The 14,804-nt window shown below is 37.4% G+C and overlaps 1 protein-coding gene and 1 long non-coding RNA gene across 2 annotated transcripts in view; one reads left to right on the forward strand and one right to left on the reverse strand.

Moving 5' to 3' along the window:
• Positions 1-5,201: 5,201 nt before the first annotated feature.
• The window catches only part of LOC134794983 (uncharacterized), a 312,799-nt gene continuing 303,196 nt past the window's right edge, over positions 5,202-14,804 (reverse strand). Inside the window, exon 2 of the long non-coding RNA XR_010144742.1 lies at positions 5,202-5,297. This is a non-coding gene — a long non-coding RNA (uncharacterized LOC134794983). The remainder of the gene's footprint in view (positions 5,298-14,804) is intronic.
• LOC134795167 (uncharacterized) lies at positions 10,736-12,399 on the forward strand. The gene is made up of 2 exons (XM_063766997.1): positions 10,736-11,251; positions 11,920-12,399. Exons 1-2 carry the CDS (start codon positions 10,790-10,792, stop codon positions 12,397-12,399), a joined length of 942 nt encoding a protein of 313 aa, XP_063623067.1. The 5' UTR covers positions 10,736-10,789.

The following is a 14,804-nucleotide window of genomic DNA, read 5'->3' on the forward strand; positions in this document are numbered from 1 at the left end:
TAATTCTATCGTAAAAGCTGTATACAGGCTGTATTGTAGTAACACTTGGCACTTTTAGCTGTACAAAAGTATCTGTCAACTCCGTTTTAAAACATTAAGTGTTGTGAAACACTACAAGCTAATTTTATCGTAAAAGCTGCATACAAGCTGTATTGTAGTATCACTTGGCACTTGTAGCTGTACAAATGTATCTGTCAACCCCGTTTTAAAGCTATTTCTTATGGCGTAATCTTACTCTCCTATAAGAATAGTAGTTGTATAACTTCTGTCTGTAAGGGTATTATAAAACCAAATGAATAAATGGCAGCTATAGTACAGCTTTTTTCTGTATTACTGATAGAGTCGCTTATAACAATCTTTTGGCGTAATTTTACACTCGTATAAGTATAGTAGTGTAATGATTTCTGAAAATAAGTGTATTATAAAACTAAAGGAATATATGACAGTTACAGTACAGGTTTTTTATTTGTTATACGGATCTCTAAAGAGAATTATAACTTATGTACGGAGAACCGAAATACAGCCAAACGAATACAAATATTCTATTATAAAGCTGTTTTAATTACAAAAGCTGTAAAAGACACTCCATTTATTACACAGCACAGCTACTAAGATTATAATGCTCTCCAACTATCCTGTAGGCTGTTTAAAAATTGTCGCCATTTTACAATAAAAAAAAACGTATTTGTAAATATAATTAAAGAAATACTTGCAAATATTTAGCAGACTAACGCCGTGTTATGATTACCAGCTAAAATAAATTGTTTAGCCTTAGAATTAATATTTATAAATATTTTTGATACTCTAACCTTAAAAACAAACAGTAACTTTACCGATTTTTGATATTTTCCTTATGGTTTCTCTTTGTTATTTTGTAGGCGCGTAAATATTTTGCCAGAAAAGATACACAGGTTCACAATAAATAATAATCCGCACTTACCAATAATGTAATATTCCATTCAAGTCCTGTATAATATTTACTTTTACTTTTACCATCCACTATAACACTTTATTGTCGCCATTACTATTATATTACGAATGAACAAGATTAAGACATTTTAGTTTCTTAAATGATTATTATTCTCTTGTAATTCTTTCTTATAACTCATTTAAAACTTATATTCTTATATCGTACTTATAAGAGATTATCTGTAGTGTTAAGGTTTCCTGTTACACCGAAATATAGCTGTAATGCAGCTATTATGCAGCTTATGTATTGCTTATACAGCTACTCTACAGCTCTAATAACGCCAAAGGCTGTTTAATTTGGGCCCTTTTTTTACTTATAAGGGCTGTATAAGCGCTTATACAGCCTTTGTACAGCCTAACTGTACAGCTTATAGTGTACAAATAAACTTTAATACAGCTTATATACAGCTTGCAATGCTACTTGGGTTGATATTTGGCACCAAGATAGACTATTAGGTGTATATAGAGGAAAAAATCTGAAAACTGGAAATTATTGACATTTCGAGGGAAAAAAAAATAATTTATAGTTTTAGACCAAAAACGTAACCCACTTCTAGACCACTTAGAAACTTGATATTTGGCATCAAGGTAGACTATTAGGTGTATATAGAGGGAAAAATCTGAAAACTGGAAATTATTGAGATTTAGATGGAAAAAATAATAATTAATACTTATAGACCAAAAATCTAACCCACTTCTAGATCACTTAGAAACTTGATATTTGGCATCAAGGTAGACTATTAGGTGTATATAGAGGGAAAAATCTGAAAAATGGAAATTATTGATATTTCGATGGTAAAAAAAGAATTAATACTTATAGACCAAAAACCTAACCGCTTCTAGATGACTTAGAAACTTGATATTTGGCATCAAGGTAGACTATTAGGTGTATATAGAGGGAAAAATCTGAAAACTGGAAATTATTGATATTTCGATGGAAAAAAAATTAATACTTATAGACCAAAAACCTAACCCCTCTTCAAGATCACTTAGAAACTTGATATTTGGCATCAAAGTAGACTATTAGGTGTATATATAGGGAAAAATCTGAAAACTGGAAATTATTGATAATTCGATGGAAACAAAAAAAAATAATACTTATAGACCAAAAACCTAACCCACTTCTAGATGACTTAGAAACTTGATATTTGGCATCAAGGTAGACTATTAGGTTTATATAGAGGGAAAAATCTGAAAACGGGAAATTATTGATATTTACATGTAAAAAAATTAATTAGGTAATACTTATAAACCAAAAACCTAACCCACTTCTAGATCACTTAGAAACTTGATATTTGGCATGAAGCTAGACTATTAGGCGTATAAAAAAGAAAAAAATGTGAAAACTGAAACTTTTTAACAATTGACCGCGCGTTAGCTAGGGTCTCCTTTTCAGCTTAGGGGCTGTCCATAAATTACGTCATCGATTTTTGACGATTTTGGACCCCCCCCCCCCTATAATCATCCAAAAATCATGCTTCAAATGACCCCATTTCCTCCTACTTCACGCTACCGTCATCCGATGTCCAGAATTTTTGATATAAAAACGCAATTTAATAGACAGTTGTACATTTCTACTTTTAGTATGGAAATCAGTCACATAATTTTATCACGAAAATTGACAGTGCTGCAGCAGTAACGTTGCAACAGAGTAATGCTGCTGTAGTCGTCATATCTTAGAAAGTAATTGAAAACGCGAGCGAAGCGAGCGCGAAAATTTTTCGATATAAAAACGCAATTTGATAGACAGTTGTATATTTCTACTTTTAGTATGGAAATCAGTCACATAATTTTATCACGAAAATTGACAGTGCTGCAGCAGTAACGTTGCAACAGAGTAATGCTGCTGTAGTCGTCATATCTTAGAAAGTAATTGAAAACGCGAGCGAAGCGAGCGCGAAAATTTTTCGATATAAAAACGCAATTTGATAGACAGTTGTACATTTCTACTTTTAGTATGGAAATCAGTCACATAATATTATCACGAAAATGACAGTGCTGCAGCAGTAACGTTGCAACAGAGTAATGCTGCTGTAGTCGTCATACCTTAGAAAGTTATTGAAAATGCGAGCGAAGCGAGCGCGAAAATTTTTCGATATAAAAACGCAATTTGATAGACAGTTGTACATTTCTGCTTTTAGTATGGAAATCAGTCACATCATTTTATCACGAAAATTGACAGTGCTGCATCAGTAAAGTTGCAACAGAGTAATGCTACTGCAGTCGCCATATCTTTGAAATATATTAATAACGCGAGCGAAGCGTGCGCGAAAATTTTTTGATATAAAAACGCAATTTGATAGACAGTTGTACATTTTTAATTTTAGTATGGAAATGAGTCACATAATTTTATCACGATAATTGACAGTGCTGCAGCAGTAACGTTGCAACAGCGTAATGCTGCTGGAGTCGTCATATCTTAGAAAGTTATTGAAAACGCGAGCGAAGCGAGCGCGAAAATTTTTCGATATAAAAACGCAATTTGATAGACAGTTGTACATTTCTACTTTTAGTATGGAAATCAGTCACATCATTTTATCACGAAAATTGACAGTGCTGCAGCAGTAACGTTGCAACAGAGTAATGCTACTGCAGTCGCCATCCGAATGTCACCTTTATCATATCTTATAATGTTATTGAAAACGCGAGCGAAGCAAGCGCGAAAATTTTTCGATATAAAAAACGCAATTAGACTTAGAAAGTTATTGAAAACGCGAGCGAAGCGAGCGCGAAAATTGTTCGATATAAAAACGCAATTTGATAGACAGTTGAAGTACATTTTTACTTTTAGTATGGAAATCAGTCACATAATTTTATCACGAAAATTGACAGTGCTGCAGCAGTAACGTTACAACAGAGTAATGGTAACATTCCATTTCTAACCGCAGCTGCACTACCGGTACTGAACGCGTCGCTGTCATTGTCAATTCCATAGTAAAATTGACAGTATTGTAGCTGCAGTTAGAAATGGAATGTCACCATAAAGCTGCTGCAGTCGCCACCCGAATGTCACCTTTTTTTATATCTTATAATGTAATTGTAAATGCGAAAATTTTTCGATATATAAAACGCAATTTGATAGACAGTTGTACATTTTTACTTTTAGTCCCAACCAGGCGCGAATCCAAGATGACATACAGAGAAGGGATGGGACAGTTTTCTATCAGCCTAGCTTCGCATGGGGCTCGATATTTAAGGGTCTCAGCGAGGTTGTTTTACCTCGAAGACTACAATGCTGATGCAGCCTGCGCGTTTTTTTGCCTATGATGGTTGGTTTTGGTGCCCCCTAGACGTGGTGCCCTAACCAATTGCTTATTTTGCTTAAAAGGATTAATCCGGCACTGCAAATGACAGAGGTCAATGCTTTTTTTTTTCAAAGTACCCACCCACCTTCGTGGCTATTATTAAGTGCGAGACGATACCTCCGTATGAATATGGATTTGATATGGGTGCGATATAATTACGATTAGGTATAATTCATGATGGAGAAAATTTATAATTTTAAATAATTATGCAATTATACGCGTGTTGATATGTGTGTTTATTTTACCACTACTTACGTAACTATGTAAACTCATTTTTAGTTTTCTTGATTACTTAATGTTTACTCAGTTCCCCAAAAGATGGCACTGTGCAATGAGGGGCAATTAATTTACTGTCGTTTAATTTTGTTGTATTATTAATTTATTAAATTTATTTATTATTCAATTATTTTTGTTGATATCCGTAACCCCTCTTCTAAACTTAGAGTTAATTTGGCAAAATCTTTCCTCGGTGGCTTATTCATGTCACAACGTATTAGATTCAGCGCCATCTGTTAGTTTACCAGGGTACTCAATAGTGGTAGCACATATTTGACAAAAGTTTGCCCCTCCTTCCTAAGTAGCGCCATAAGATTCAGGGGCAAACTTAAGTCAATCGAGTGTTGTGGCCTTTTAGGGGTTGAATTTTTATACCCTATAACCTGGCCGGGAATTTTCTCGACAGATTAGTAAAGTTTTCATTAAAATCCGTTCAGCCGTTTTCACGTGATGCGCGTTCAAATAAACAGACAAACAGATAAACAGATAAACAGATAAACAGATAAACAGATAAACAGACAAACAGACAAAAATTCTAAAAACTTTTGGAACGTGTTCTTATTGGGTTTAGAGTGGAATTCTACCAGGATTGAATAGAGTAAAGCATTATTTGTGCAGACAGAAAAACGATATATATATTCATTTGTTCAAGTAAACTGACAAAATAGAAAAACCACAGACAAAACAAAATAGTCGCCAGCTCATGGCGTAAGGTTTACAACCTGATAGGTTTATATGTTCTAACACCTGCCCTTAAACCGAACAGTTTAAACCGAGATTAAAAACACAATTAAAATGTTTGTCCTTGGTTAGAGGCTTTGTCAAAACATCCGCAGGCATTTGATCAGTAGACAAGTATTCTAAGTTAATAATTTTATCACTTACGACTTGCCGCACATAATGATGTCGAATGTCTATATGTTTACTTCTACTATGGTTGATTTGACTGTTGCAAATCTTCTGCGCCGACTGACTATCGTTGTATAGAGTAATGGGTAAGTATTTACCTAGGCATTCATGTAAAAAGGTCCTTATGAATGCAGCTTCCTTCGCTCCTTCACATAACCCCATGTACTCAGATTCGGTTGAAGACAAGGCAATGGTTCTTTGCTTACGACTCTCCCATGACACTGCTGAGCCGCTAATCTTGTACACATACCCTGTATACGAACGTCGGTCTAGCGGGTTGGATGCCAAATCAGCATCTACATATCCTGTAACAGATAATATTGATTTCTCATATTGTAAGGAATAATCCATTGTTCCTTTTAAATATCGAAGAACACGCTTCGCCGCTTTCCAGTGCGTTTCAGAATAACAGTTGTTGAACTGGCTTAATAGGCTTGCTGCATGGGCAATATCTGGTCTTGTGCACATCGCTAAATACATAATACATCCAATCAGGCTTCTGAACTTTGAGTCAGGATCAGTCTGTTCTCCCTTTTCAAATTTCAAGCCGGTCTCTAAAGGTGTGCTCACAGGTTTGCAGTCCGCCATATTAAATTGTTCTAATACTTTCTGTATGTAATTTTTCTGATCAAGAGTAATTTTATTTTTATCTTGAGTCAATCTCATGCCCAGTACATGCGTAGCACGACCAAGATCCTTCATCTCAAATATTCTCATCAGTTCTTCCTTCAGCTTTTTCTTCTCTGGTGTATCTTTACTGAAAATCAGAATGTCATCAACATATAGTGCTAATATAATGAGGTTACCACTATCATTCGATTTTATGTAAACACAGGGCTCGCTGAGTGATTTTCTGAACTTGAGAACCTTCAGGGCATTATCAATTTTGTCGTACCAGGCCTTTGATGCCTGTTTCAGTCCATAGACTGCTTTGTTAAGCTTGAATACGTAGTTTTCTTTACCTTTTACTTTGTACCCATCTGGCTGTTCCATATACACAGTCTCCTTTAAATCACCATTAAGAAAGGCTGTCTTCACATCCATGTGATCAACTTTCATGTCTAAGTTGACTGCCAGGGCAAGTAAAGTACGTATGGTTGAGTATCTTACCACAGGAGAGTAGGTCTCATTGTAGTCTACGCCATATTTCTGGGTAAATCCTTTAGCTACAAGTCTAGCTTTGTAACGAAGTAGCTGACCTTCCAATCCAAGTTTCTTTTTGAAAATCCATTTGCATTTTACAGCTTTCTTTCCAACAGGCAATGTTGTCAATGTCCAGGCTCTGTTCTTTTCAAATGACTTGTACTCATCCGCAATTGCTTCCTTCCAATGTTCTTTTTCAGGTCCTGACAGCGCTTCATGAATTGTCTTTGGTTCAGCACCTTGACAAGCAGCTGTCATTGCAATCGCAGCATTAGCGGAGTCTGTCATTTCCTCATACTCACTGGAGCCTTGATCCGTAGTCATATCAGGATTCCAAGTGACATCGTTAGGATCATCCACAAAACTGGAACTAGAAGTGCTCGATTCATTTTCAGATACTTCAGGTACTTCCTCAATAAGATCAGCTGGCAAAGGATCTGCAGGTAAAGGTTCTGCATTTCTAGTAGTATTATCCATGCCATCACTAAGTAAATGTAACTGACCATCAGTAGTAGGATTTTGCTGATTCAGTTTTATATCTTTAAACATTTTCTCTTCAAAGAACTGTACATCTCGAGACTTAATACATTTAGACGGGTTTTGAGGGTCAATCAGTCTATATCCTTTTGATCCATCGCAATATCCCACAAATACATACATTTTGCTTTTTGCATCTAATTTCTTACGTTTTTCACTAGGGATCATTGCATAGGCAACACAGCCAAATACTCTCAAATTGGATAAATTAACTTTATTACCTGACCATAGCTCTTCAGGTGTGGTCCCTCTTACCGCCTTACTTGGTGACTTATTCTTAATGTATATTGCTGTATTCAACGCCTCGGCCCAGAACCTCGGGTCCATTCCAGCATCCTGCAGCATGCAGCGTCCTGCCTGCATAATTGTGCGGTTGGCGCGTTCCGCGACTCCATTCTGGGCTGCAGAATATGGTATGGTTGTCTGGTGCTGGATGCCGTGCTCTCTCAGAAACATCTGGAACTGTTTATTCACATATTCAGTGCCGTTATCTGAACGAATTGCTTTTATCTTTAAGTCAGTTTGATTCTCAACAAAACTCTTAAAGGTTTTAAATACAGACAATACTTCATCTTTACTTTTAATAAAATATCCAAAAGTCATTCTAGAATAATCATCAATGAAAGTCAAGAGATATCTACTGCCACTGAATGAGGAAACTGGCATAGGTCCCATTAAGTCAGTATGAATCAGACCAAGTTTCTCAGTAGCTCTGGTATAAGACCTTTTAGGGAATGGTAATCGACTTTGTTTCCCTTCAAGACATGCTACACACGGAGTATGTTTATCATTAGTGTAATCAATTCCACTAGCCATACCTTGTTTCAGTAAATCCATACTCCTTCTGTTCAGATGTGAAAGTCTGCGATGCCACAACTCCTGGGATGGCTTCGTTTCACACAGATTAGCAGCTTCCGGAACCCTTGAAAGAACCTCAGGCACTCGCTCACCCAAAACCTCAGAGTGACATGCCGCAGCTAGCTCGCATCCATGTGACGGTTGACTCGCCATGTCCAGTTCATAGACGCCGTTCACCTTCGTGGCACTGGCAATTACGTCTTTGCCACAGTAAATATAGCACTTTTGCTTCTTAAAAAGCACCTCAAGTCCTTTGTCTACCATCTTGCCAACGGAAATAAGATTTGTTGACAATCCCGGCACGTAAACAACGTCGCTTAGTTTCGTTGTTTCACTGTGTCCTTTTAACAACAATTCCACGGTTCCATGTCCCTCACTATGTAACTTTTCTTTATTCGCCACTGTTACTGAACGCGGAGTTTCCAAAACATAATTTTGCAATAACGTTTTATCGTTTGACATGTGACTTGTAGAGCCACTGTCAACGTAGAACGAGTTTGACTTGACGTCAACTGTCAAAGCGGTTAGCAACGTTCCGTTCCATGCTTTTTCACTCTTCTCACTGCGTTCCTTACTTTTATTGGCTTTGTTCGGACAGTTTTTCGCATAATGATTTGGTTTCTTACATATGAAGCACTTAACCTTCGATGGATGTTTGTTGACACTTTTTGTACTAGAACCCCGGTTTGTAAACATAGAACTTTCTTCGGTCTTATCGTCTCTTCGTAAATTTTCTTGTAGTAATTTACTTCTAACTGTTTCACTGCACAATGTAACGTTCAAGTTTTCCAATGCCATTATAAGTGGATCATAGTCTGGTGGTAGACCACTTAACATAATGACTGACAGGAAATCGTCATCTAATGGAGAATTTATGTCTCGTAGTTGTTGATCTATATCCATGATCTTCAAGAGATACGCCTCCATATCTTTACATTGCTCTAGTTTCAATCCAAATAAAGTACGTAGCAGGCCTAGTTTTCTACATAGCCCTTTGTCTTCGTAGGCCTTTTTTAAATTGTTCCAAGCTTCGTATCCAGTCTTTGCGTTACGTACATGTGAAAACGATGACGGTTGCACCATCAGGCATATTTTTGCAAGCGTTCTCTGTTGTCGACGCTCATCGCTGATCTTGGGAACGCCGGGTGACGCTTCCTCTGTGCAATCCCATAGATTCTCGTGAATCAAATACATACGCATCGAAAACTTCCAGTTTCCATAGTTGGCTATGCCACTGAGCTTTTCAAAGTTGACTGCGATCCCGGAACTCGACCCGGAAGACGAGGTCGTCGTCGACAAATTTTCATTCGACATTTTCGAATTAATTTTGTACTTTTTGCCGAAAACTATTTACGTACTAATTAATCGCGTATCCTGGGCCCAAACCTATTGGGTTTAGAGTGGAATTCTACCAGGATTGAATAGAGTAAAACATTATTTGTGCAGACAGAAAAACAATATATATATTCATTTGTTCAAGTAAACTGACAAAATAGAAAAACCACAGACAAAACAAAATAGTCGCCAACTCATGGCGTAAGGTTTACAACCTGATAGGTTTATATGTTCTAACAGTTCTGTTATCGATTTTAAGTATCCCCAGCCAACTTTTTTTCAAATATCTTCCATGTACAGACTTTCGACCGTCTTCAGCTTTATTATATGTATAGAATGATAGCAAGTGACTCAAAGAGGCAACGCAATAAGTTTCAAATCGTGTTACTTGAAAATGCTGAAAGCTGCTTTGCAAATTCAAAGTTATTTAACACTTTTTTTTTTAAACTTGCCGCAAAAGTTCGCGTAAACTTAGCCCTATAAGAGTTAAACATCGGCAATATAGACTCAACTAAAGCCCCGGCACCTTTAAACCGCCTTCAAACAAAGAGCTAACTCCCAACCTCAACTGCCACGCTAAAAAGCAGTAATTTCAATGAAACTTTAATGCAAACATGTACCTTAAAATCTTAACCTGAAAGTTCAATTTTCAAGTTCATTTGTTTTTGACATGCCGCTTTATAGTTTAGGAGCACAGAACTCGAACTGCCAAGTACCGCCGCGGCGTCATTTAAAAAATAAAAATGTTTTAAAATTCCTGAAGTTGGCGGGGAATCCCGCGGAACTCGGCTTAGCAGTTGGGAACTTTCAATCGGCGTTAGGGATATTAAGGGGAGGTTTCTGGGAGCGTAAGGCTGATCATAAAAAGTCAGTATTTAAAAGTAGGTAAACTTATGTTAGGTACCTAAGTATAAGAATCTTTCGTAATAATGTCTAAGAAATTTTGGATTCAGGAATTAATAGGTACCTTACCTAATAACTAGACCTACTTACCTAATTATTACGTGTTAATAAAAAAGTTTTTAATTTTCAGGCCTTGTAGAATTTTTTTATTAATATTAGGCTTCATAAAGTACATAGTAGTATTGCCCTTTTTTAGGGTTCCGTACCCAAAGGGTAAAACGGGACCCTATTACTAAGACTCCGCTGTCCGTCCGTCCGTCTGTCACCAGGCTGTATCTCACGATTAATACCTACATAATATATCTGTAATTAAGTAGGTAAGTATATAATTAATACAACTAGTGGGAGGACTTACTTAATCAAATGTTGACATTAAGTACGGCATATTTTAAGTTTTTAAATGGCAGTACAATAGTAAGTTTGTCTCATCGGACAGAATTTAACAACAACAACGTTAATAATCATAATCCTTAATCAACGGACACAGATAGTCGGTTCCAAATTGAATGCCTCGCGCTATCTATTGTGATCAATCTTGATTGACAGCTTGATTGATGGGCTATTTCGTCACGAGCGCCGATCGTAATCAGGATTTTGTGCGCATGATCAGATCGCAGCGGGCGGCGGCGTCAGTCGAGACTCGGTCGCCAATGGAGATGGACGTGCCTGTAACGCCGCCCGCGGCTGTGGCCGTAAAACCTACATTTGACGAACAGTTTATAACCGAATTCGAGACTCTCTCGGAACTATGGAACTCCCAGCATACGGATTACACGAACAAACTAAAAAGGCAGAAAGGATACAATAAGTTGTTGACAATTTTTAAACGGTACAAGCCGAATGCCACGGTGGACGATGTGCGGAAGAAAATAAACAGCTTGAGATCGAATTATAGGCGGGAGTTGAGAAGGATTGCGGAGACGCATAGAAACGGGGATGTTTATACGCCAAGGTCGAAGTCGTTTAAGCTGCTTAGTTTTTTGTATGACACGGAGATGCCAGATTACACTGAACAGGTAAGACCTTGTTATATCTATGAAAAGGGAAATTATTGTCGATGGCGCTTACGCCATTATTAATGATGCTCCGATATAAATACAATGCCGCGCGACGTTGTGTGGCCTAAGAGCAAACAATAAGGTCCCTTTTCATAATAGATAATACCTCATCGATGATTTTAGTGGAAACTAAACTTATGGACCGGCCAGGTACTTAAGCGCTAACCATAGCCTCTTAATTACTGCCGCGATGCAATTTTTAATCCTTCTAAAAATAGCTAGGCATTTAAAAATAAATCTCACCCGTGGATTTCAATGGGACCGGATGGAGCATTTTACAGATGGCACCAGCATAGGTTTTACCTAGTCAATCCTAATAGAGTATTTAATGTTATGGCCTGAATGCCAAATCTCATAGAACAAAACTAGAGACAGGAAAAATGTATGCTGGCGCCATCTATAAAAACCGTTGACAGTTGCCAACCCAGTGTGCCAACCTCATTGTCGAGCCATTTACAATTTACTTTACTTTGGTCAAGTTTGGTCATTCATTTCATAATGTAAGTACCTATTAAGTAACCAAATTAACTTGAACCCTAAGTCCGTCAATGCCACAGCATGGTCTTTCTCATTTTGCAAATTATTATTGTAATAATTATGGTATTCAACATCTTAATTTATTTCAGAGCCCTCAGACAGTAGATGTGTTTGTAAAATGTGAAGAACCAGAAACCACGGAGTCACTCCATCTTTCAATGTCTCCCGTCAACGATACCTTTGACTACAACAGCATATCACCTACAACACAGACCAAAGACGAATGCCAACCACCCTTTCTACCAGTTCGCAGTCCAATGTATGTACAAGTTCATCATCCTTCAACAACTGATGAAACATTTAACAACTACAATAGCATATCATCAACACAAACCAAAAGCGAAGCATGTCAAGCCTTTCTGTCATCAGCTCGAAATCAACAACAACCTTTCCAGCACACTACAGCTTGGTCACTAGCGCACATTTGGTCTCAAAAGCTGGAGAAAATGGAGCCGATGCAAAGGTTATTGGCAGAGAAAGCTATCAATGATGTGTTGTTTGAGGCGGAATTGGGGAATTTGAACAGGCATTCTGTTAAGATTAATGAATGTAACGAGGGGGACAAATAGGAATATTAAAATTTACTAAGAATTTTCTAAGGATTTTATTTATAACCAATTGACAGTACCTATTAATAAATTTGATATTCCCGATATTCCTATAATAGTACATTACGGTACAAGTGCGAAACATTGGAAATTCGCAACGAGTAACGATAAATTAAGGTAGTAGGTACTTGAAAAGTTCTGGAGGAGCTTTTACAATGTTGCAACAAGGCAATTATCATAAGCGGCGAATACGAATATTGGAAATATGCCCAATACCGAATAATTACCGAATATTCGGCCCATCTCTAGTAGACAGTTTAGGTACAGAAGGTGAAAGTAGGAATATTTACTATCTACCTAAGTAGGTACCTACTAAATATTCCTACATTCTAACCAATTTGGTATGCTGCTCGCCGGTCTGGTGATTTTTCACCGTAAAACATAAATTCCTCTTACAAGTTTGAGTGATCTTCCTGAGGTTTATACCTAATTTTACGGCAAAACTTTTGGAGGGGGCGTGTTCCAATTTGGCTATTTTGTGGCCAGGAGGTCTATTCGAACGTACAATTTAAATTAATGGAAGTAAGCTATATAGCATTTAGCATTTGCAGCATTTTTTTTCTTTCATAACTTAAGACAAGACACATATTGTAAAGAGTGGCGGAAATGAGCATCGGATAGGACCAAATGGCGGGAAAAAGGGAGACCTTTGCCCAGCAGTGGGACACTCTTATAGGCTACTAAATAAATAAAAAACATAACTGGACTACGGCTACTCCATACCATACAAACCAAATACAAACTTAGTCCCCTTTTTCCATCATGGAAAATATTTTTACACAATTTGTTGTATATTACTTAACAAAATACATAACAATATGTCTTATAATTTTAATATCCAAAGGGAAAAATTACGTGATGCCGTCCCCTTTCCTCTAAGGCAGCGGTCTGCAACCAGCGGCCCGCGGGCCGCATGCGGCCCGCGAACCTCTCACTTGTGGCCCGCGAGCCTCCCTGGCTATTTTGTATGTAATCAATGACAAACGACAATATCTGATAAAGTCATAAATACTAACAAAGTGCGGCCCGCGTCCGCTTCGTTAACTGCTATTTGGCCCTTGGCTGCTAAAAGGTTGCCGACCGCTGCTCTAAGGAGTCTAAGGAGTCACACAAAATTTCAATATTAAAATTTTTAGTAGCACTTGTTTGACACCTTTTGTTAGAAAGGCACTTCCACTTGTATTACAAGTTACAACCTTCGAGAAACGGGCCCCTGCTAGACATAGATATTTGTTACGTAAAAATTTAAATCGGGAGCGTAACTGCGATTGTGTGATAGCTGCTTTATGGCTATGGCTGTGGGTTCGTATGACTTGTAATGTAAGAATAACAAAACTTAGTAAAAGGTAACAAAACTTAGTAAGTAGGTACCACAATATGAACAGCGCAGAAACCGGCCGTTTGGTAATATAGCACACTTATTACGGTTCGTAATATAGCTCCTTCATAACTTGTGATTTGGTTGCGCTAACGGCGGTTGTTCAATGTGTTTTGTGATATACGGAGTACGGAGGCATTGATGGTGAACTAGCGCGTTAAGAGTGATTTAAGCTGAATAAAGGAATAAAGATTGGGAAACCTATTTGGAATTGGGAAAATTATCTAATCGCAAATTTATTGGTAAATGAAAACCTATTTAATTTAATTGATACATTCTTAAAAGTGTCGTTTTTAAGAAATTAACGATTAACACAAAAACAGATTAATCACATAATGTCGTTTTTAAGAATGTATCAATTAAATTAAATAGGTTTTCATGGTTAACAAAGTGACCTTGGAGGGCTAAAGTACCCCGACCTTACGGTATTAACAGCGTAAGAGGGTTTTGGGCACCTATATACCTACCCCCTTAAGGATGATTCACGTTAGCCCGGGCCAGGTCCGGGCCGAAGCTTCCGGCGCTTCGTTTTCTATGGAAAGCATCACGTGATCACCGGTTATCTGTCATAGAAAAATAAGCTCCGGAAGTTCCGGCCTGCACCCGATCCGGTCTAACGTGAGTCATCCTTTATGCTCCTGGGTCAATTTTCAAATAGGCATTTTTTGCTGTCCCACGGCTATAACTCGAAGTCCATAGGACTGAACGACTGGGTACGTATATATTTTCATCCATTGTATTGTAAACTTTAAGTATATGTACAACTGTACTCTAACTATTATTTGTTTCTGACAAAATCTCATTTGAAGTTCCAAAAACGGCGAAATTTGCCGTTTTTTCCGTGTCCCAGTGGCGGCACGCACCCAATAAAAAAATCATAACTCTGGATGTAGGCAACGTATTATTAACAACTTTATATTTTTATAAAGAGCATTTTCTAGAGAATTGATTTAATAGTTTCGATAATTTAATGAGTTATTTAATAAAA

Source organism: Cydia splendana, chromosome 11 (genome assembly GCF_910591565.1).
Source record: "Cydia splendana chromosome 11, ilCydSple1.2, whole genome shotgun sequence".
Taxonomy (NCBI): Eukaryota; Metazoa; Arthropoda; class Insecta; order Lepidoptera; family Tortricidae; genus Cydia; species Cydia splendana.